The sequence below is a fragment of the Cryptomeria japonica genome, chromosome 8, assembly GCF_030272615.1.
Source record: "Cryptomeria japonica chromosome 8, Sugi_1.0, whole genome shotgun sequence".
NCBI classification, from domain to species: Eukaryota; Viridiplantae; Streptophyta; class Pinopsida; order Cupressales; family Cupressaceae; genus Cryptomeria; species Cryptomeria japonica.
The window spans coordinates 577,751,519-577,777,149 of record NC_081412.1 but is presented as its reverse complement, the minus strand read 5'-3'; the positions used below and the strand labels follow the sequence as shown (position 1 = coordinate 577,777,149).

General features: G+C 39.1%; 1 protein-coding gene across 1 annotated transcript in view; it reads left to right on the top strand.

Moving 5' to 3' along the window:
• LOC131034412 (transcription initiation factor TFIID subunit 12b) overlaps positions 1 to 22,574 on the top strand; it is a 92,080-nt gene extending 69,506 nt beyond the window's left edge. Inside the window, exons 5-8 of the mRNA XM_057965885.2 lie at positions 21,066 to 21,144; positions 21,388 to 21,452; positions 21,856 to 21,891; positions 22,073 to 22,574. Coding sequence (XP_057821868.2) covers positions 21,066 to 21,144; positions 21,388 to 21,452; positions 21,856 to 21,891; positions 22,073 to 22,246 — 354 coding nt within the window. The 3' untranslated portion in view covers positions 22,247 to 22,574. The remainder of the gene's footprint in view (positions 1 to 21,065; positions 21,145 to 21,387; positions 21,453 to 21,855; positions 21,892 to 22,072) is intronic.
• The last annotated feature ends 3,057 nt before the right edge of the window (positions 22,575 to 25,631 follow it).

Below are 25,631 nucleotides of genomic sequence, written 5' to 3'. Positions count from 1 at the left end.
AAGAGGAGGATTTTCCATACACTAATAAAGAAGGGGATTTCCCATATGGAAATACGTGCCAAGAAGACATTGTACGAATGCTAAATTGCGAAGGAAATTTTCCATATGGAAATACTAGCTACCAGAAAGTCACTGTACGAACGTTAACTTGCCAGATATTTCCGTACAACTAGCATTCATCAATTCCGTACGGATAGGATCGAAGGGAATGGTTGGCTGAAGGAAAAAATTTGTACGGACAGGGGCAAGCACGGAATGAACTGAAAAACGTTTGGGCCAACCGTTTCGCATAGGAAAGTGTACATCTAGTAGCTGGGGAGTTATTCAGATGCACGACAACACAAAAGCAAACTTTATTGCATATAAGTCTTGATCGGAGAATGACAAAAGTGAGTTTTGGGAATCGCGCATACAAAGAGATGACCCAGTAACAGTACATTCATTGACATGGGAGGGATTGAGTGGAAGTGACGGTTGCACATGGTGGCGAGAAACTAACGACTCTAACGTAATAAAGACAAATCTCAAGCATGCAGGGGTTGACAAAATCATACAGATGCCAGTTTTTAATAGTAAGGAATTTGAGCCCATCTATGGTGGCATGTTACGACAGGCACTTTCGTAGAACCACAGTAAAATTCCAAGGCTGCAACATCACTATTTCTTTTTTGGTGATGAAATTTGCCTCAATGTTTGGAATTCCTTTGAAGGGGAACACGGTGGTGAAGAAGAAGCTGTTAGTTGAACAAAATAAGTTGTTGGACCTAGTTTGCAGAGGTGACTTGACACAAGAAGAGTTGGACAACATTTGGAAGTAGCAGAGGTGTGAAGAAAACCTTCCTAGCGAATTACGAATGGAGGTATATAATGGACGTCATCCAGAGCAGACTCACAGGCACATGTAGGGCATCCGACCTTGCCATATGGATGTTGTATTTAATGAGTAGGCTGAGAAACAACAATCTACAACTGGTCGTCCTTTCTTTTTGATAAAATTAGGGAGTTCCTTGGGCTGCAACATAAGGCATTTTATATGTTGCATCATGTGATTGCATTGTTTCTGGAAGCCATACGAACAGGAATGCCAACGGAGAAAAGAGGGCATTTGCAACCGCTCGCTTGAGTGGAGCCCTGCAATTTGCCAATCTTCTACTGGACACACCTAGACACCATGGCAGTCGGCGAAGACCAACCCCTTGGGAAAAAAACGTCGACAGGATGTAGCCTAGTCCGAGAGTGTGGGAGGTGATGCCAGTGAGGAGAGGACACTCTGGAGGCTTAATCATCTGAAGGGGAAAGCACAAAAGAAGATACATTCAGGGTGGTGGCTGCGGTAGTTGCGAGAGAAGACGAAGTGGACGTAGTTGGAGAAGTACCATTGGGTGAAGAAGTGCCAATCTTCTACTGGAGCTTCTTGGATAGTTCCTCTTGAGACAATGATAGATGCTAACATTCCTACATCCCTTGGTGAAATTGAGGATTTGAGACCGAGAGAGTTCCAGAGAGTCATGACACTCCTGCACAAGTTGGTGAAGCAAGGAATGTGACACCTTGGAGGGAAGGAAGGACCCAGGCTGTACCAGTACGAGTGATAGTTGATGTGGAGGCCTCACCGCCACCTAGAGTGGCACCACGGGTAGGGGTGACATTGGCACACTTCACCCCTACGGTGGCTACCGGAGGCTAGGAAGAGACAATTGACTCATGGTTGCTAGACGTTGGGTGTTCCTTTAGAAAATCCACTAGACGAGTCATCGCCATTTGGTGGAATGGAACTCCATGGTGGAATGTCATGACCACCTAGCAGAATGGAACTGCCATTTGGTGGAATGGAACTTCATGATGCCGAAGGAAGGGCATCGCACTAGGAACCATAGGGAGTTGGCAGCAGACAGGAGGGGAGGAATCTTCCTCTCATGGAGTGGAGGAACTTGTACTTTGCTTGGGTAGACCCAACCCAAACGATCCCTTTCGCACTATGCAACAGTGTGTTTCCCAATTGGAAGGGATGGCTAAGTTCTTGAGCGACGTGGAACACATTGTGAAGAGTATTGATATTGGGCAGGATCCGTGGGTTGCCCGTGTTGCAGCAAGGTTAGTGACATTCATAAAGGAGGGGGTATGAAGGAGAATTTTTCCGTTGCTTCATAGCGAAGGGATGGCCGAAATCAAAGACACAGGATATGGTGGATAAATGGACCTCCATGTTGGTGGTAGAAGACCAACACGACATTCTTGGATCCTTACGGGGGATGGAGATTGCCTTCCGCGATTTGATTTTGAAGCATTGCAAGATGGCAGTCATTTAGGTGGAATCAGTTACTGCATAGTGGGACTAGTTAGTATGAGAAGCAGAAGTTGCATGGAAAACATTGGCTGACCATATTCAAAAAAGCCAGGAGTAGTTGGCCCAGGAGCACTCACGGGTCATATCTCTTGAGGAAGTTGTGGCTAAGCACGTCTAGGAGTTGGACGCCAAGGACAAACTAAAGGCCACACTAGAGGAGAAGGTGGCACATTAGGAGGCAAGCCTGGCAAGTAAGGATGAGCAACTAAAGGGGCAAGGTGAGGACCTCTTGAAGGCGCCTAACAAGGTCATAGAGGTCGTGTATATGGTAAAGATTGCACGAGAATGAGAATTGGTGGCCAACAAGCGCCTCTAGCATCTACAACAGCAATCAGGCACTCCTCAGTCTTTTGTTTTGCCAGGGATGCCCTCTAATCCTTCTCATTAGTGGTCTGTAGTAGGTTAGCTCCCATTTTGTCTTCGTCGTCTAGAAGACGACTTCTTTATTGGGGGGGCTGATGTTGGCGGTAATTTGCCGATCAGAATAATATTTTGGTTATGTTAATTAATAATTGGCCATGTAAGGTTCCTGGAAGGATTAGTTTGTAGTTGATGATGGTTGGTATCTTTGCCAACCGCCGAGTAGTACATAAGCTATGTTGTAATGGGAACAAGGACATTCTGATTGTTGTATCTAGTTTTACATGATGAAATAAAGCTCTATCTTTCTGCCATATATGTTGTGAATTATTCTGTGAATGATAAATGTTGTAGTGTTCATGTACTTGATGTAATCTGTTTACTCTGCAATCTAAAACTGACATCGTAGGGAGTAAATAGTAGCGTCACCATGTGACCGAATTTAATATGATTTTATTGAACGTAATTGCAATAATTTTTATGAAAATAAGTCTAGAATCATCTCTTGCTTTATATAGTATGCCTGTTTGTTTTTCTGATAACTATTTTGCTAACATGTTGTAGTATGTTACCAAAGTCTCTATTATATAAAAACATTTACTTCTGATGCAATATACACAACATTCTTAACCTGATCAATGCATTATTATACCTTTACAATCTAAAATGATCAATTCTATGCTCCACGAAGTTTTGGGGATGGGGATGATGAGATGTGTTTCGGGTATGGGGGTACGTTTGAGCCAATTTTTAGGGTAACATTGGTAAAGCATTCATCAAAGACATTATAGAACCTTTGTGAGCATGGCTAATTTAATAGGAATCATGGGTATACTATTTTTGCATTATGCAAATTGCATTTCTTGCCAACTATGATTTGACTTGTATTCAACAGTATAATGAACATTGAATATAGCATGCAAACTTTGTCTATGGCAGTCCTTGTATGCTAAACAAGTTGTCCACTGTATGAAATGAGATAATCCTTGATTGTAGCTTTGATTGTGAAGATGCAGAGATTTGCAATAGGGGATATGCATTTTGCAGATTTTGTGATCATGTTCATCATTGGTCTTGTTGATGTATTTTTTATGCACATGCGAACACATAATAAAATACCCAAAAGTATCTTATCCTCTTTTGAACAAAGCTTCTCAAATGCTGAAGATTAGCTTAAGGATCACTTGAGATAACTCCAAGGTTCTGGTATGTCGGGTTACGACGTGTGGATAAGCACAGTTGGTTGATGTGATTGCTGGTATCACAAGGGGACTTATGTTGAATTGTTGAATGCTTGAATCGCTGGAACTCGATCATCTGATGTTGCAATATTGTGATGCTTATGTCCTAAACTAGCTTGAATTGAAAAAAGGGCAAAAGGAAAGGGTGGAGAGTCTATTCTAAGACCTAGAATGTAAGAAAATGGATGAATGATTAGATGGAAGTTTACTGGGCGAGGTCTCACCATCAACTTGAACAATTTGACACAAGCTCAGTGCAATCTTCTAAGGACACATCAAAGATGTTCAAATCATTATCATCAAACATTGATCACCATTCAAGTTAATGCATAAACAATGGACGCATAACAATTCGAGGTTAAGCTCATATCATTCCGGTTGACCTCACAAGGCACACTTACAATCAGCAAGAGTCTAGTGGTATGGACTAAACAAATTCCACACAAATGCATTCAACAAATTCTTCCATTCAATCTAATCAATATGAAAGCAAATGAATTGAGAAGTAGAGACCATGCAACTTGTTGAAATAACACATTTATTCACCATAACTTCAATGAAATCATATGCTCTTTACAACGAGATTTTAGCAACAATCTTTGGCTTCTCCTAATCTAACTTCTACTCTAATTGCTATTTACTATTCACTATTCGCTCTTACTAACCATTAACTATTAACTATTCACTATTAACCTTTACAAATGAAGTGTTTGAGCCTTTTATAATGCTTTCAATACAATTCAATGGCTCAGATCAATTCGAAATCAATGGCCGAGTTTTTACAATGAAAACCCTAATTAGGGTTTATTACAACAAACTCAATTCTAGCCAATGAAATAATTATACACTTTGTCATGACCAATAGATGATAAGGGTAAGTGCCTCGAAGTTTGTGCCATCACAGGCAAGTCAGGTACATTGCATCTAGACATGTTGATGTGGAACTTCTCTGATTGGCGAGTGGTGACTGGGATGATGACTAAGATTCCACCTTTAACTTGCACTTGTAGGCTTGGTAGATCATCATGAAGGAATATTTCTTGATACTCAACATCATCCAGCTTCAGCGGTGACGATGATGATCTTCTAACTTTGATTAACTCTTTTGAAACTATCCTCTTGAAGGCTTCAATCATGGAGGTGCAAGGTATAGATCTTGTCTTCCTCTTAGTTTTGGAGTATTGATGTTGCCTTGGAACGAATTCTTGATGGCACAACTGCTTCTCTGCTTTGGAATTCCTTCTTTGTGACTCCTTTCATGTTGTTGGTGTTGTGGATCATGTCTTCGTGTAAGTGAATGCTTCTTGTGTGTAATCACCTTCTTGTGCTTGTCTATGAAGTTCCCTTGAGAATATATTCCTTGTATCTTAATGTTGATGTTGAAATTCGATCCTTGAGAGACTTGTTTCAATCCTCCTTCAAAGTGATCCCCTCAATTTCTTTCTTCATCTCCTGCAAAACAAACAAATGAGCATCAAACACACATGATATATACCTTCTATATAACCTCCTAATTTGATATAATTATGTGATTTTATGTGGTTTGCAGGTTTAATAAGAGCATTTAGAGAGAATTTGCCTTCATGAAGCACTTGAAGTTGAGGTCGCTCTAAGTAAGGGGCACTTGAAGTTTGCTCTCACCTTGATGTACATAAAGTTCGCTCTTACCTTGCTGCTCATGAAGTGATCTTTGAACTTGCTTTTAACCATTCATTGATGAAAACATATCAACTAACCTAAGGGAAGGCCTATAGAAGAATTTCGCTCTGGGAGTGGAACACATGAAGTTCGCTCCACAAGGTGAGCACATGAAGTAACCCTATAACTTACCCTTCATCATCTCAAATTCAAAATTGTTCTCTCCTAAGCATGTTAAGACATCAAATTAGCTCAAGGAAATGATCTATTAAGTGTTTTGTATCTTATTTTGGGCAAATGAAACAAATTCGCTCTCCTAGGCTTGAACATGAAGTTCCCTCCCCTCTCTCAATTCATGAAGTTCGCTCCCCTCTGTCAGTTCATGAAGTTCGTTCCCTTCTGCCTGAACATGAAGTTCACTCTTGAGGTCTTGAAGATGAAGTTCGCTCCCCTCCTTTGATTCTTGAAGTTCGCTCCCCTCCTCTCATTCCTGAAGTTCACTCTTATGGACTTGAAGATGAAGTTCACTCCCCTCCTTTGATTCTTGAAGTTCACTCCCGTCCTCTCATTCCTGAAGTTCACTCTTATGGACTTGAAGGTGAAGTTTGCTTCTCTACCCTTGAAGATGAAGTTCGCTCCTGTGGGCTTGAACATGAAGTTTGCTTTCAACTCAAATCGGATCGGCTTAAGGTAAATACTCTCACATCTTCTCTCAGGCATATAAAAGAAATTCGCTCTCTCTTGGGAATTCATGAAGTAAAATTTGCTCCACTACCTTTGCACATGAATTTCACTCTCCTACCTTAAAACATGAAGTTCGCTCTCCTATGCCCAAACATGAAGCTCGCTCCCCTAGCTCAAGACATGAAGTTTTCTCCCCTATGCCCAAACATGAAGTTTGCTCCTCTGGGTTTGAACATTCTCCTATGCTCAAACATGAAGTTTGCTCTCCTATGCCCAAACGTGAAGTTTGCTCCCCTATGCCCAAACGTGAAGTTTGCTCCTTTGGGTTTGAACATGAAGTTAAAACCAAAATGAATTCTCCCTTCATTATTTCATTGTTTCATCAATTCAATCTTTAGGTTTCTCAAGCTTTCATTCACTAAACCATGTCAAACTTTCCCTATGAAGGCTTAAAATGCAAAATTTGCTCCTATCAAGGAGCACATGAAGTAAAATTTGCTCCAAAGGAGCACTTGAGGTGATCTCAAATCAAAACCATGCTTACTATCTCCATTCAAACGCTCAAATTCACACTCAAACAAGGCTCCTAAAGGAAATTTGCTCCAAAAGTAATGCTCATGAAATTTGCCCCTGAGGTCATGCACCTGAAGTGGATTGAAACTTGACACTTAGTGTTTTCTTGCTCATTCTCCTTCATTCCAATCATTCAAGCTTGCTAAAGCTAGGCTCATGGTGCCTACATACTTGACCCAATTGATGTTTCCCTCTATCATACCTCTTTCTCTTTATGTTCATTTTGACTTCATTTCACCCCCAAAAGAAGAGCTATCCTCTTGACTCTTGGCTTCCTGACCTTCTATACTTCTTCAATGCAAAGGATAATAGCTAGAGACTCTGACACTATCCTAGAAAGTTGGAAAAAAGTGAGGGTCCCCATTTGCAATGGGGTGATGTGTGAATACCTCACAATTGGTCTTATACTTGGATAGACTTATAGTTTGATGGGGGTTTGGGGGTAGCGCCCCCAATGGGGTCGAGGGGTAGCGCCCTTCACAGTGCATGCTCTCTATCGAGATACAAGATGGGGTGGAGCCTTTGCCACCGAGCCCAAATTAAAACATTCAAAACCACACAGACCTTCATAGCAAATACCATTTTTATATTTTTTTGTAAATCCTAGTGGGCATGTCATAAAACAAACAAGCATTGAAATGTTGTTAGCTTTTTCTTTAATAACATAAAATTGTGTTGGGGTATGTTAGGGGACAGCTAGCCATACCCGGGACAAATGGGTAATGTTTGGACGTCCCTTGGCTGTCTTGGGGACAACTAGCTGTTCCCTATGTCCCCTATCTGTTTCCTGGCCGTCCCTTAAACGTTTCTGATTTTTGGCTGAAAAGAGGGACAGGGATGTTGGTCGTAAAATGGGCTTTGTACTACTTGTCAAGCTACGTTGGTTAAGTATGTTAGTGTCGTCGAGGGTAGTTGTCCGTTGCACGACGGTTCCCCACGGGTGGTAACCGCAACCCTCGACCGTGTCTTTATATATGCTCTTGTACTTGTTGTTGGATACACTGATGCAGAGAATGATTATTGTACTAGACATTTTGGCATTAATGAAAGCATTTCTCTGAGTTTTTGGTTACTATTCTATCCTATGGTTATCATCTGACTGTTGATATGCAATATTAATAACACACCCCACGGGGTAAACATTTGGCGCTGTTGCCTAGACATACTCGAGAAAGGAAGGAGCGGATGGCGTACGGACACGATGGGCCTACCCGTTGGTGAGATTAACAAATGCCGTGTGGACCGCACTGGAAGTTAGCCCCGCAGCGAATCGGTTGATGAACCACCTCCCCCAGTTGCTTGCACAGGAATCACTGGCACAACGAACCTGCCTAGAGGAGGTTGCCCGTGGGGAGCGACGCCAACAGGTCCTTCGACAGTACGAAGAAAACAATCGTCGCTGGGAAGCGGAGCGTGATGGCAAGAGGCGAAGGGGAAATTGAACCCTGAACCTCCAGGAGGAATAAAGAACATTCTATACTATAATAATGGTGTCGTACTATTGACATAAATTGTATCCGACGGGATGAATTAATAAAGAAGTGTTCTATTTTTTATGTGTTGTTGCTATTTATGAAGATGTACGAGAATTAATGCCCAACTTATTAAATAAGGATAGAAATAAGAAGGCACAAAGTGAGGAGTGGGAGGCCGCACAGAGAGCCTTGATTCTGGAACAACAAGTAGAACGTAGACGGAGGTTGAGGCAACTTGCCGAAGGATGACTTGCTGAAGGGTTGGCCGAAGGGAACCAAGGAGGTGTCACGGAGAGTGCAGGAGCAGAAGCCGAAGGAGATTTCTACATGTCGCCAGAACACCGTAGGGTGAGAAGCTACGAAGAATTTTTGGAAGAAACAAGGCTACAAAGAAATCTGGTCGAAGAGACATGGGATCAGTTCACGAATTTATCCCTTACATCGTGCACGGAGGACCATCAAAGGAAGTGAACAACAGACGAGGGTGAGAACGGAGGAGAGGGCAACTGTACGACCATAGGTGCGGAAGAGGCACAGACACACGACAGACATGACCCCCTCTTGGGACCCATCACACCAAGCACGCAGGTACAAAACACCGTACCCCTAGTCACTCAAACAGGAAACACCACCGGCGCAGGGGGGAGTGGTGCGAGTGCATGATAGAAACGACCATCTCTGGGGACACGACCCCTATCAATGGCTAATAGGCAGAAGCCGTCGAAGTTCATCGGCGACGGGAAGGAGGCTCCTGTAAGGCACTGCTGAACCTGCGAAACCATATGGACGGCCAATGGTGTCACGGACTAGGACGAATGGATGAGGCAATTTCCAGCAACATTACGGGGAGTTGCCATCGACAGGTACTCGGATATTGATAAAATTGCAGTGACCACATGGGACACGCTGTGGAAAGCCTTCGAGAAGGAGTTCTGCCTACTCCGGGATGATAATGAAATAGTGACAGAGATATACAATACGAAACAAGGACAAAAGGAATTAGTTCGTGCCTACGGAAGGCACCTAAAGGAGCTAATTGGGAAAATGGAGAGTCAACCAGCGGATGGGTTGAAAAAGAGATGGTTCGTGGAGGGACTGAAACACTCCATCCGGAAGAAGAGTTTTTGGTTACTATTCTATCCTATGGTTATCATTTGACTGTTGATATGCAATATTAATAACACACCCCATGGGGTAAACAAGGGAGAGGACATTTCCTGGCTGTAATAGAGTCCCCGAAACATTTTTGGTATGGGAACGAGGGTACCAAGCCAGAGGACATGTCCCCATGGAGCATAGGATCAATCCTATTCAATAATTTGTTCAAATACGTAGACCTCAATATATGAGAAAAAGAAGAATCTAAAGATGTATATAAGTAGGATAGAAAGTGATCCGTGTTCAACCCAAAAGTTACATGGAGGACAATTTGGAAACAAACTAAGAGATATAATCTAATTAATTAATTCGTGAACTATGTTGAGCGTGCAATGGAAAAGAAACAAGAAATAAAGAATTGTCATTGTACATGTTCAATAGAGTTGAGAGATTGGAAACTAAAGCTCGTTTGTTTATCTTGAATAGGATACTGATATGCTACATAAAGGTTAATGCTGGATTGAGAGTCCACGATGTGTTATTTACGTGGGTGGACTCCTGAGAAGGGTTGTATGGCTTTGAGAATGTATACAAATATTGGAGTTCTGTGTAGCCAACTTGCATCTCCCAATCCTATCTAAAGGAATGAATTGTCTAAATCTAGGAGATGGTTATGAAGACAACAATTGCACTCCATAGACTAGAGCAAATAGTTCTTTAGAGTATCTATATTCCAACTGTTTCAAATTTCTGTTCTTTATTGAACATGGAAGATGAAGTTTTGTTAAATGGTGTAGATCCCCATTGATGATGTAGCTTGTTAGGTAGTGCTCATAGAGTCCAATGTGTTAGCAGTGCAATTTACAATGCTGTCTGTTGGAGTTGCAAAGTTTGTAAGATGTGCAGTTAGAAGATTATTTCCTTGTGTAACTCTCAATGAAGGCTGTTAACACCGCACTATAAGCTGCAGGAGATGTGAATCTGCCATGGGGAGGTGCAAACCTAGTTTAAAGTATGTTTGGATCATTAGCATACTTTTATTGTTGAATTCATCCTAGGAATTTGAGGGAATTTTGATTTTCCTGCTTTTCTTGGTTTGCATACATCACCGGATTCGCCAAATTTCATGGTTGAAATTCAAAATTCGGCGACCATTTAAAAAATGTATGAAATTCGTTAAAATCCATTGCTAAATTTGTATGGAACAATTTTTGTTAGTTTTGTTTTAAACAAAATTCTTCGTGCTCGCGGCTAGGGCACAATATATTTCTTTGTGCGACGGGCTACGATGGGTGAGAGATGCTATGCGTGACGGGGCATGCCACCACGGTATTGCATGGAAACTTGCGAATTGCACTGAGTCGCAGTGCCACGATGACTCTGACTATTCTTCTCCCTGGCCGAATGGAAACCCGTGGATTGCGCGTTTTTCTCCTTGGCGAATGACACTTTTGTTGCAGTCTGCTCGAAGCTTGGATGGACCTGCGACTTCATCTGGAGATTTTATGTTTTTTTATATACAGTTGTTTTAACTTTTAAAGCTTTTTTATAGTTTATTTAAAACACATATTTTGTATTTTAATAATTCACGATTATTAAAAAATTAATATTGTTTTATTTATATTTACACTGAAATGTATTTAAAAATAACATTATTATACTTGTTTTTTTAATATTAATATTAACATTTAAACATATTTATTATCAACTTAGTATACTATTATTTTAGACTTTAATATTTATAAATTATAATTTTGTGAATATATTATTTATATTTAAAAAAAGTAAATTTATATAAACGAATTTAATGTCGAATTTTTTTTCCGAATTTTTGCCCTTACCGAACTTCATCCGAATTTTATGGTTGCTGAACTTGAATTCGAATTTGAACCTGGTGACTTAGCATACATGCATACATACATACATACATACATCGATATGTGTTTTTTATATCTTTAACATTTTCTCCTTTTGGATGTTTAAATTAGGCTGGCCCATGTAGACAAAAATCAATTTTTCTTGCAAACAAAAACCTAATTAGGGTGCCATAAATTTGTCACACGGTAAAACCCACAAACCATTGATTGGCCCCATGACACCAATGGCACTAATCCAACAATCTCCCCCTTTGTCATTGATGGCAACCTTGTAAGAAAAAACATCTTCTGAATGTAGTTGGGTCATACAACTCCCCTTGACTGAAATGCACCCCCTTACTCTACTTCTCCCCCTTTGACATCAATAGCAAAGGGTATCCGGGGCTAGTTGAATAAGATAAGGAATGGCTCCCTCTGAACACATGCTTCTCTTGAAAAACTTATTGAATGGATGGAGCGAGATCACTCCCAATTTCTCTTGAAAAACTAGTGAATGGAAGAGGCTTTGTGAAAATGTTTGTGATCTGTTCTTTTGTAGCAATATACCCCAACTTTACTTGCTGGTCACGTACTTGTTCTCTCAAAAAGTGATATTAAATAAGAATATGTTTTGTCTTGAAGTGCATAATTGGGTTCCTTGAGATGTTGATAACACTCCTATTGTCACAGAATATGGAGATAGGATGCTTGTACTCAACCTTAATATTTTTCAAAGTTTGTTTCATCCACTGATCCTGTGTGCAACAAGCTGCTGCTGCAATATATTCCACCTCTGCTATAGATAGAGAAATTAAAGCTTGTTCTTAGTCAATCAAGATACAAGTTTGTTGACAAGGAAGAATGCTCCTCCACTTGTGCTTTTTCTATCATCAACATTGCTTGCCCAATCCACATTTGTATATGTGTTAAAAGCAGAGTTCCGTGACTCGCGGCGAGTCACGCGAGTCAGCGGGCCGGGTGACCCCTGCCGGGTCACGGTGACCCTGACCCGGGCTTGGACGGGTCAAGGCGCGTGACTCGCCTGACTCGCCGAGTCAGCGAGTCTCTCCCTGACTCGCTGAGTCCAAGGGTCATGACTTTGCCAGAGTCACTTAAAAAAGTGCAGTAAAAAAAACAAAAAAAAATAAATAACATTTTTTAATGATTTTTTGGCCTCACGGGGCGCTGCCCCTCGACCTCGCCCTGTATTGCGACAGGGAACGCGCAAGAGGCGATGCCCCTTGACCCCAACTTGGGGGCGTTGCCCCCAAACCCCCGTTGAAAAATATAGGGGGAAACCGCGTCGATAGAAGTAGGGAAAATCTAACCTCCGAGTCTGATTAGGCTCCATATAACAACACAACTTAGAAATCTTGGTAATTGGTATTTAGATTTAGTATTTCAAATTTCCTATAGTCTCATTTGAAAATGTAATTCTTATACTGTAATACTATCATACATCTTTTCAAAACTAGTTTTTCAAGTACTATATGTATATGTATAACTATATCAGCACCACCACCCCGCCACCCCCTTGTCGCCGTCCCCCTGCCGTCCCCAAACTACAATTTACATTTCTACGCATGTGATGGATGTATGTTTATGTATGTGATCAAATTAGCTTCTATTTGATGATGTTATAGTGTCTTTAAGCTTAATTCAATAATGGGTGTATGAAACAAGTTTTAAATCATTAAAAATTTCTAAATTTCAAGGGTTTTCTTATTTTGCCGAGTCGTTGCCGAGTCATTGCCGAGTCCGAGCCGAGTCACGAGTCGAGTCAGCCTTGCCGAGTCAGAGTCGAGTCTGAGTCTGGGAACTTTGGTTAAAAGTGAAATCTTCACCTCTTGGAAACCATAATCCAAAATCCATAGTCCTCTTCAAATATTTCAATATCCTTTTGATTGCATGTACATGGGTTTCCTTTCGAGCTGCCTCAAACTGTGCCACCAAACCAACGACTTGCATAATATAAGGCTTTGTAGTTGTTAGATATAGCAAACTTCCAATCATAGATCTATACAAAGACTGATTTGCTACAGGAGATTCATCGTCTTTTCTGAATTTACAACCAATGACCATAGGAGTGCTTGTTAATACTATTGTTTCTGGATCAGACTGTGTGAGATTCTATATATAGTTTGATTTGCTATAGGAGATTCATCATCTTTGCTCAATTTTCAACCAATAATCTTAAGGCTGCTTACGGGATTACAATCTTCTATCCTGAACTTCTTCAACGTCTTCTTAACATATTTTGTTTGTGAAATAAAGATTCCCTATCAGATTAGGAAATTTGTGAACCAAGAAAGAAAGGTAACTCACCAAGCATTGACATTTCAAACTCCTTTTGCAAAAAACTTGGCCACCTGTTGTGACCATTTCACACATCGCCCCATTAAAATGGGGACCCCCTCTTTTTTGCTCGGTTTTGCCTGTTTCTCTCTTTGCTTTTAGGGTTTTGAGTAGGTGAGTGAGTCGCCTGGACTAGGGTTAAGCCTTAGGGTTTCCATTTCGATGTTTTAAGGCCAGAATCCAGTCCAATTTTGAGAGATTATTGAGCTTCCTCCCGTAGGATGCAATTTTGAAATGGGGTGAATCTGTCAAGGAGTCAAGTATCTGTCTAGGTTCAGTCAGAATTTTGAAAGCAAGTCCAAATTTTGCCTAAGTGTTAATGATGGATTTTTGAAATTTTGTTTGAGTGATTTTGGCCAAATTTTGGAAATTTTGATAATTGATCCCAGGCATTGGAAATAGCTTAATTATGCCTTGTGAAGTGACTAAAGTCCTGAAACCTTGATATTTTGGCCTATGGAGGTAAAATCGCTCCTGTCCCTCTGCCAGGGACCAGGGCGAAAATGATATTTTATGCATCTTGGTTATTAATTTATTTCATTTGTCTTGTGCAGGGTTGCCAGAAGATGCAGTTAAACGCGAATTGGAGGTTTTCAAGATTTTGAGACTCAAAATTGGCAAGTTTTTTGAAGTTTAAGGTCAAATCGCTCCTGTCCCTCAGTCAGGGACCAGGGCGAAATGACTTACTTAGACCATTTTGACCTCATTTTGATCAAGTTGAAGCATCAAGGACGTAATGGAAGGTGAAATCAACATGACGGAACGCCAGGATTTAGCCGTTTGCAATAAAAAGATGAACATTTGCTCTCAAGGACAAAAATCGCTCCTGTCCCTCACTGAAGGACCGGAGCTTGAAATCCAAAATTGCCTTGTCCTTGAAAGATTTGAATGATTTCGCGATTTGAGAAAAACAAGGGAGGTACATTTTACTCGTTGAATATAATTTGATTGCACCTCGAAGGAGAAAATTGGCCCTAGAAGCAAAATCGCTCCTGTCCCTCTGCCAGGGACTAGGGCGAATTTTAATGATAGCTCCCGTCCCTCTCCCAGGGACCAGAGCGATTTCCTTATAAGACAAGTTTTTGGTGAAGTGAAATGAGTTTTTAAGTTTGAGGCAAGTAAAAGGAGGCGTAACGAATCTATTGAATATAATTTTGAAGAGTGCAAGACGCCAGTGAAGCCTATTTTGTCTTAGGCGCTCCTGTCCCTCTCCAAGGGACCAGAGCGATTTCTTCCTAAGACAAATTTCTCACCAAGTTGAAGCAAATTCCATGTCAAAGATGAGTGAAGGGGAGCATAGCGGATCCATTGAAGATAATTTTAAACGTTGGCAAAGAATGATTGAGCCTACAAATGAAAAATCGCTCCTGTCCTTCAGTCAAGGACCAGGGCGAAATCTTGGTTATTTAGACTTCCCCTTCGAATTTTAATGAATCCAGGCCAAGGTACAAGGGGGAAATGATGTTTGGAAAGCCTCGAAGAAGAACAAAGTTACAAGGATCGCAAGAACTTGATGGAATTGACCAAGGCGCTCCTGTCCCTCTCCAAGGGACCAGAGCAAAATGTCCAAGTGTGTCCAATTTTGGGTTGCCACTTCCATTTCAAACATTCAAGAAGGAATAAGAGACACCATTTTATACTTTGAAGGCAATTGAAAGTTGATACGGACAAGCATGAGCACAAGGAACAAAGGTTCGCTCCTGTCCTTCAGTCAAGGACCAGAGCGATTTCAATGAAGACCATCATTCCTTCCAAAAATCACGCCAAGGCAAAGTTACACAAGATCGAATATGTCCTTGGAAGGATGATGGACAAGGAACCAAACGTCAAAAAGTGACTAACTTGAGCAAAGATGCAAAATCGCTCCTGTCCTTCAGTCAAGGACCAGGGCGATATTCATAGAATCAGTCATTTCCTTCAAAAAATCATATCAAGGCGAAGTCATGCAAGGTCCGAAATGTCATTTGAAAGGTGATGAACAAAGAGTTAATATTAAAAGTTGACAAATTTGAGCTAAATGCAAAGTTCGCTCCTGTCCTTCATTCAAGGACCAGGGCGATAATGGTTCTAAGAGGCATTCATTTACAAAGTTGAATAGATCAAGCTCAAGATTCCCAATTAAAATGCCAGTTTGGACGTCCAAGATGTGACTTTGAACGTAAGAAGCGAGAAATACTAGACCAAAATGCTAAAGCGCTCCTGTCCCTCTCCCAGGGACCAGAGCGATGTGGTTTGTATCCCTTACATCTCCCATGTTTTGGCGCTAACATTATTTTCAAATTGCATTAAATGCTAAATTTCGATAAACCTTGGTATTTTTTAATTAAAATTGGCATTTAATGGGTGCGCACAAGGCATTTAATTTTAATTTTGCCTTTTAAAAAATCGAAATAATTAATTATAAAGGCATTTTAATTAATTAATTTAAATAAAATTGGAGCGCTTGGGTTTTATTTTCTATATTTTACAAAGTCGGCCTCCATTTTTATTTGAAATTTATTTATTATTTGCCTATTTTCAAAAGTCGGCCTATGGGGGATTGAAGAGGTAAGCGCTTATATAAAGGGGGTGTGATATGACATTTTAAATCATCATTTAATCATTCATTTGCATGCGATTTGGAGGACAATACAAGGTGCGAAATCTCATCAAGGAGTGCGAATTTGGTTTGAAGAGGAGCAAATACTCTATCAAGACGTTGAAGATCCCAAAGTTGGTGGAGTTGACAAGAAAGGCGCCTTTGCTAGAGGAGGATCACGTTGAATACTTCGATCTTCGTTTTTGCCTAGGCGAATTTCATAATTTTGCATCTTTTTAGAGTTAGCTCTCAAGTGAGATATGGCGAAGTCTTCTTTTGTCTAAATTTTGAATTTTGATCGTCATAGTCTTAATCTAAATTTTGAATTTTGAAATTTTGAATTTCCAGTAGCTCAATCGTATTTAGGAAATGATAACTCAAAGACTTATCATGAAGTTTCCTAAATTCTATCTTTAATCTAATCTATATTTATACATTGCAAAATCTATTTCTTATTATGAAATGTTGTGTAGGTATCACGATGGCGACCCCGAAGGCAGGAGCATCCACCAGTCGTCCAGCTCTCATGAAGGAAGATCAAAAGAACGAAGACTTGGAGACCAAGATCGTGTCGAAGTGGAGCAACATTGGAGATACCAACTTGGGAAACTTCAGTACAAAGAAGTTTTGAGAGGTCCCTTACATTGGCAAGCCATCACCTGTCGCAAGAAGAATAATTGAAAGTGGCATCATTAAGGCGGCCGGCTTCCCTCTAGCAATCCAGTGCCATGAGCTGATGATCGAGTGTGCTCGCCATTATGATCCACAGTCCAGATCGATCGTGTCCAAGGAAGGAAACACTTTGGCTTACCTTTCAGAGGAGGCTATAAGTGAGGCTTTTCATCTGCCAGAGCACAGAGATATGATCTACAAAAGCATAGAAGGAGCCAGGTCCATGTACGAAGATGATCCAGACACTTGCCTAAGCATCATCAATAAGAACTGGTTACTCAAAAGTCGTCCTCGCCTGAGCAAGATTCCGAATACACCACATAGGATCGATTTCCAGGAGGAGTACAGAGATTTGATAACACTGCTCAACCGAGTCACAGGAGCCCCTCAAGCCTTCTATTTTGAGAAGTGGATGTTCTACTTCATCCAAGTGATAGTTCAGGGAAAAGGAACAATTCATTGGGCTAGAATGATTAGCCATTGCTTGGACGTGCAGTTAAGAAGATTGAAGGCTACCAAGTCTTTCCACATGAGTTCATACATCATGTATGCCTTGATCAGGAGCTTTGAGTACGCAAGTCCACTCACAGCCGAGCAGACTTTGGATGAGGCCACTGATTCATTTGAGGCACTTAAAGACAAGCTTAGAGAAGAAATGGAAAAGAATAGAAAGCTTGAGCGAGAGGTTAGTGCTTGGAGAGGCTACTTTAGCCATCTCAATCAGCCTTTGAGGCGTCAGGATCCAGCAGTATCCCCTACGCAGGCACTCCCCCTTGAGTCAGTTGGAGAGGCAGAGAGAGTCAGGAGTTTGGTCCAGCTTATGAGCTCTTGGATTGACAAATCCCATACAGTTGCTATTGAATTTGCAACAAGACTGATGCAGACCATTCATCGAGCTATCCAGGTTCTTGAGATCATCCACAACTTAATGATAACGGTAGCCGCCTTTGCTCATACTAAAGATGTTATCATTCCTGTCCTGCAAGTAATCAGACAAACATCAAGAAAGGTCCTAGCACAAGAAAAGATAGTGGATGGAGGACCTCATAGTTTACTCCAATGGTCAACTTTACTCCAGATGAAGAAGTTCTCTTTGAGGACATTAGTACTAGATGCAATCATGTTGAGGAGGTTATTCACCCGATCCAGGACAAGGTGTTTGAAGTGTTATGTACTATTCTTGGCAGGAGGATTGCAGTTGAGACAGATGTGGATTTGCAGGAATTAGAAGAAAGAGTCAAGGTCATCTTTTGCAAAGATGAAAATGTTATTACAGATGAGCAACGGGATCAGATGTTTGCTACCATGCTCCTGATTGAGAAGACCAAAGAACTTGAACCTGAATGGGATGCTGCTCTCCTCAAGGCTTTCGATCAGGTCATCCACTTGGAAGAACGAATGAGGAATCTTCCCGAGATTCCAATTGCTGAGATCGAGGGAATCGTATCTAGATTCATTGCATATGCTAAAAAAGAGCATTGGAAGGGAAATAAGATTCTAGAAGAAAGGTTGTTATAGATGATGTGGCACCTTAATTGTCATTGGTCTATGTCTCCTAGATTTTTGTGCCAAAATTTAATATTTGGCTATGCATTTAATATTGTTCAGTAAAAGGGGGACTATTTGTAATAAACCCTAATTAGGGTTTAGGTGTCATAATCTTGGCCATTGATCTTCTTTTGATCTGGACCGTTCATTGTAATTGACTCATTGAGGATGCTATATATACCCTCATTTTTTTTCATTTTAAAAACTAGAAATTAGATGTCAGCATTAGTGATTAGAGATTAGCAATTTGATAGAAGCAAGTATTTTGTAGCAAGATTGAGCTTTGAAGAAGGAATTTTAAACAATTGTTGTTCATGATGGCTTTGAGATCAATAAAATATTGAAGTTATGGTGTTTTGTTGCAATTCTTGTGGTTATCTTCATGGTTGTTTACTTTCTTGAATCATCCTCAGTCAAAGTAGCATTTAAATTTGAAGGACTAAGTGTTGGGCTTGATCTTTGGTGAGATTCGTACTCCAAACCACTAGCTTCTTGCTGATTGTAAGGACGCCTTGTGTGGTCGACTGGAAATATTTGGATTGCATAAACCTTCATTCATTATTGAGTCATTGGTATGTACCTTCATGGTAGTGCCTATGATTCTTGATGATTTGAAAATCATTATTCACCTTAGAAGATCGCATCAGTTTCAGTAAAGTTGTAATTCTTTGGCGATACTGAAGTTGGTAGAACCTTGCCAAGTCTAGCCTACATTGAGTTGTTCTTAGGATTAGATTAGAATTTATCTCTTGCAAGCCCTACTCTTTTGATCTTTTTGAGAACTTGTTAGTATTAGGAAATCCTGTTCCTGCAGTTCGGATTGACGTAAGGCCCCTTGATGAAACAGCAATCACAACGACCACTGGTGCTTATCCACATGTAGAGACCCTACTTAAAAGAACATTGAAGTCACCCTAACTGATCCTTCTTGCGATATCTTCAGCAGTTAGAGATTTTATTCAAGAGAGGATAAGGTACCCTTGGGTATTTTATTCTGTGTATGATTGTGTACAAAATACACGTCAACACCACCCCAAACTAGTGAGTTTACCTTCAGAGTTTATTCTGTAAAAAAAACTAGATTACTGGGAGACACGTCTCCTACCCCCTGAGAAGCGTCTGGGAGACGGAGACACATCTTTGGTACTGGAGACGTCCATGGAAACATCTCGACGCACAAGTTTCTTTTGGTTGCCGTCTCCAAAATCTCCCAACCAGAAATTGACGTCTCCCGCCATAAAACTTAGGGCATAAGGTGTTATAAAAAACTCTGATTCTTATCCTGTATCATCACCCTTGTAAAATCATTTTTACTTATCTGTTAGTAATGATAATGATAGCCACTATAGTCTTCTGATCAATCTGCTCAATCGCCTCAAGAAAGACTCATCGATGATGTACAATTATTCTCTTTTCTTGTAGTGTCATGATTTACTTACCGCTGTTCTTTTAAAGAGGTCACCGGAATGGTAATAACTAATAAGAGATCTTTGCATAACATCAATTCAACTGTTGGAAATAACGGAAGCTATTGAGTATCTCCAGCCTTCTCAAATATCTTATAGGGACACATCCATGAAAACCTTCTCTATTCTCAGAAGAACTGTACAAAGTTTCTCATAACTAGGCATCTCGTATCCTTTGGCATGTGTATCAGCATCAAACTATCAATATTTTTGAATTTCAATATGTAATGATATTGTGAGTTTTGAACTCTTTGACACAATGACATTTGACATTTGTTTATTTAAACTTTAAAGTTAATGTTAAACTTTACCACTGTTCTTGTTTTTAAAGTTCTGTCATGATATTTCAAGAAATCATTAAATTATATTAAAAAAAATTGGCATCTCCAAGTACCCATTTTGAAAATTAGTCATACTGAAACTGGTACCAGTCTCCAGAGTCTCCAAGTACCCCCGTCTCTTGGTAAACTTGAAAAAACACTCAGGAGAACTCGGTGAATACACACACACAAATACACACACCTCTATGTCCTGATTTGAAAATGGTGCCCCCATCCCGTTACTCATACCATATCTCCCTGTAATTGTGTTTAACACCAAATAAAATCTTCATGGAAATGCAATATCCTGTGATTTTATGGTTGATCAACTTTGGAATGGTGATGAAAGCAAACATTGTATAAACCAGAAGCAGAATGGATCATGATTATGCATCTTTTATTCCAAGCTGGTTTTGCTTGTTAAAAGTATGATTGAGTGAAAAGTTTTAACTGACTGATTATGGTAGCAATAGCTATTCATTTATATGATCAAAATTGGTATCTATCTATCTATCTCTCTATATGCTGCGCTCTGATTTGAAATTGATGTCTCAATACTGTTAGTTGTACGGTGTACCATGTCTTCCTGTATCTGTGTTTATACATATAATGTTCATAGAAATGGAACATTCTGTGATTTTATGATTGATCAACTCTGGAATGGTGTTGAAAGCACAAGCTGTATAATGGAGAAGCAGAAATAATACGATTATGTACCCCTTTTCTAAGCTGGTATTAATTGTTAAAACTAAAATAAAATGAAATGCTTTTGTAGCTGAGTTGACTGATTATGGTAGCAATAGCACTATTCATTATGTGATTAAAGATTGATCTTTATTGTTATTCTTAAGCAGGCAGAGATCAATGCAATTGCATATGCAAAACATCGGAAATCGACCAGTGTAGAAGAAAAGGATATGTTGTTGCATTTAAGTGAGTTGTATTAATTGTTTCAAGTGTAGCTCTAAAAATGTTATGAAGTATGTTGCTGTTTTCCTTCTTTAATTCATAGAATAGTGCAAAGGAAAGAAAGGAAATTCTTTTGCAAAATTCTTTTAAACATCATTTTATCATCATCGTTCTTTATATAGGCAAGCACAATTCTAATTTGATGTTCGACATGCTTAATTTGGTAATTATCTGTTTCCTTAATAATTATGATCTTGTTTGCTGCAGAGAAAAACTGTCGTCTGTCAATCCCTGGCTATGCTACCAAGGAATTCAACAAAAATAAGAGGATGGTAAGATATTTTCTGCTCCTTTGCTTTTACCTATTTCAATTTAAAGACCTTCATTTAGCAAAATAATGCTGAAGACTGCATTGATAATCCTACAACTACACTGCTCTATGCAAGATATAACCATTTTTTCCCCACAAAAATATTATACCAAAACTGTGTTGTGGATCATGCTTTGGTTCTGGAATCTCTGCCCTTGAATTCATTTGCTTATAAGTTATATAATTGATAATATAATACGTTTTAGATACATGTCCAGGGCGGGCAATATAATATGATAAAAGAAAAAATGCTTTGGATGCATGTTGAAACTATAGTATTCTTTATTCGTTCGTTCCTACTTTTCATGGAAGACAAATGTTTCAATATACTTAACATTATTTCATTTTTTGTGAGAATTGTACAGTCTTTCAATGAAGTTCATATGGAACGGCTTGCTAAGGTAAAAATCTTACATTTACTCCTCTCTTTATAAACATCTTAAATTTCTGTGCCTTAAAGTATTTCGATTACATGGATAGTTGCCCTAGAACTGAGAAGTTAAGGGTGGGGAATGGAATAATTGTTTGAGTCGAAGTCACGAGTGTGTCAGAGTTCTTAAATTCATTTCTTGATACAATCAGATTCAAAAATCAATGGCAGCGCCACAAGTGGAATCTGAGGCAGTAGTTAACAACGGTACCACCGGACAACTTACTGGAAGCTCTAATTCCGGACTTCAGGTAGCAAAAGCACTACAGAGTTCAGTTCCAACTGTCGCATCTTCGATGGGTTCACCTGGTGTACCAAAAAAATGAGGTTTTCAAAAAATATGGTTGGCGAAAATAAATAACCAGAGCCATCACCTGTAAATTTTTGTATGCAAAGGCAACATTCAAATTTGCAGCCTTAAATTTTCCTTATGTGTTGCTTCTGGATTTATTGCTAGTTTTCATTGATGAGTGTTATCTTGTCCAATGTCTGTTCATTTGAAATTTCCAGAGGCAGCATTGCCACCTGTGAGGATCCCTTGTAAAGAAGGTAATGTCATATTTTATAAGTTATAGGCTGCCATCTTTTTGTGTTTGTAAGTAAGGTTCTTCGTATTCATATATTCTTCACCAATAAGTTATGTTTTTAAAATCAGTCAATAAGCAGTCATTTGAGTTACGATGTAGCCACTAGGTTCGCCGTGGGCTGCAGATCAGGCTCTGTTTTGAATTGGGTTTGGAATTCTGGGTCGATTTGGGTGGGGCTTTTGGCGGGTTGTGAATTTTTCATATGGGTTTACCTGGGATGAATTTAGGAGAACCGAACAGGACAAATTGGCAGGGAAATGGGAGTTTTTGATTGTTTTTCTTTTTAAACAATTATTTTGTTGTATTTTTTTAAAATTATTTGAATAATCAACAAATTCTAGTTCAATTGATTGAGTATAATTGGTGAAGTGATGGTATGTTCTTTAATTATGCTACCCATCAAGGTTCAAATTCTTGGAGGTATGATATAAGGGAAGAGATATCCACATAGATTTGTGTTTCTGTATCAGATAGCAAAACAATCTTGTGGATGATATAAAATTCTCCAAAAAAATAAAATCATTCCAACCATAGTCTATGGATGTGTGCATAGAAATGATGGTTTTTAATTGACAAGTCTTGGAATCTCTTCCTCAGGGAAGAGGCCTACCAATGGTTTGAGGGGGTGTCTCAACCTTTGACAACAAGACACAAATTAATAAAAACAACACATGCTTTTATTTTAGTGTTTTTTAATTGCCTACATTTATTTATGGCCATTAAAACCTTTATACAATAGAACAACTCAGCCTACATAAGTTTCCAAATGGAACATAAACAGAATAATTGCAGTCAATTTGCCAAACAAGATATAGCACAACTGCAACCAAGTTGTCAAGTACAAAATAATACTCAAGAATCTAGCCTAAACAATGTTAAACTCAATCCTATTCCAGCTCACACCTTTAACTTCGGTGTGTGACTGAAACAGATTTGGAAAGGTTCTTTCACCTTTGAACAATTTATCCCAAAAATATTATTTTCTAAGGGCCCATCCATGAACATAACACAAATAGAGGAACGTCTAGTAGGAGATACCAATTAATGAACAACTACCTCAGGAGCAGATGGGTGTTATGCCAAAGCCAAATGGTAATTTATATTTATTTATTTCTATTTTACCCCACGTTTTAAGGACGAGGTAGATTGGGGACATGGGGACATGTTTTGGTGATGGGGATAGGAGGGAGCCATTGTTTAGGGGTAGTGCATTTTCTATATTTAAAATATAGAAAATTTCAAAGATTCAAACTTTAGCTATTGTCAAAATGTAAAAGCCTTGTCCCATCCCATCTCCGCATCCCCACATCCGTGGAACATTTTGGGGATGGGGACAGCCCCATTTTGGCTGGGACACATCACCTGATAACATAGAATTTTATTTATTTTGTATTTAATTTCAAATGTTAATTTATATTTATTATTTTTAAATCAACATATTTTCAACCAAATATAAAAGTATCTTAAAAATATTAAGATACAAAGATTAAAATCATAAAAGCAAAACTCTTTTGATGTGGTTGAAAATTGACACTATTTTCCTTGTCCAATGGGTTTAGATAAGTCAAAATATCATTTTATCTATATGACATTCTAAAAACATGACTGAAATATCTCATATTCCATAAAGGATTAAATAATGTATGAAACATCATGTGCTTGTTACAATACCTAAATTAGACGAGCTGCGTTGCAGTGTAGTTCCTGCCAAGGAGTGGCAGGACAGTTTTGTCAATTGTCAATGCAAAACAATTTTCACCTAATTTCACTGTCATTTTTCATTGTAAGGAGGGGAAGAGCACAATACAATACAAGTTTTGATAAAAACTTAAAGCTATTTTTTAGCTTTGACAAACAAATATGAAATGTTGTAGTTGCTAAAAATTGTACATTGATGATTAGTTCAAAGCAAGCATAAGTGACTCTAAGAGTTATGACAACTATCTTTGTAAATTGTTGCCATTATCATGTAATGGAACTCATTCAAAAAACAAGGATATCATCAAATAGTTCCAAAGTAATATAAAAGAATGCCAAATGCAGCTACATTTGGGTAGCGTGCCCATGTAATATAAAAGAATGCCAAATGCAGATACATCTTGGGTAGTGTGCCCAAAGAAAGCTCAAATAGTACAACATGAAGGTATAATCCACGCCAATTTATATGACAAGCACCTTCAGTTGACAACTTGATGGATGCTTCACTGAACTTTTTGCAAGTTTCAATCATTACATTTGGTGGAAATGGTGCATTCATGTCCATCAAATATTTGGGTATATTCAATTCAGATGATTGGCCTAGAATTTTTTTTTTTTTTTGTCGAGGCAAAACGATCAAAGATCATGAAGAAACAGTTTTGAGTTAGGATAGTAACAAAATTGGTAGCAAGCTCAAGTCTTATGTAGGGATCAAAGATGTGCAAGAAGAGATCTTCAACAATGAAAAATATTTCACTGCCAATTTTGGAATCCCTTTGTAAAGCCATGTTTAGGATGAATTCCCTAATTTTCCTACAAAAGTCACGTAAATATCTTCAAAAGAGAAAAACGATTTGACTGCCAATTGTGGAATCCCCTTGTCTAGTCATATTTAGGATGAATTGCCTAATTTTCCCACAAAAGTCGTCTAAATATCATTCAAAACAACCTGCATCAAATTCATGAAATATAAGAGCTGCTTGTGTAATCTACATGTGTAGTTTGAGTTCTTAACTTTGCAACTCTAGCAACTGACTTAAAAATAGAAGCAAGTGAACACAGTTAATTTTTTTCTACTGGGTGCTACTCCAATTAAGTTACAAAAGGCTGATTCAAAAACATACCTGATCAAAATGAAAACCTCACCATATAAAGCTCTCATCTAGGAGAACTCTTGAAGATACATTGAAAAGATGACTAAATGTTACCAAAAGATTACATTGTTTTTTATTGCCTGAAACATGATGCTGAAATGCAACAGAGCTAATAGGATGCATTTAAAACTATCTTCAAAATCTGAGGGCATCTTTAATCACTTAATCGTTGAATAAACCAACCAATGAACAAATGCACAAAATAGATTCATTGGAAAGACTTTAGAAATTTACAAGAAAAAGCAATAGGCAGATGTAAAGCCAAATTCTTT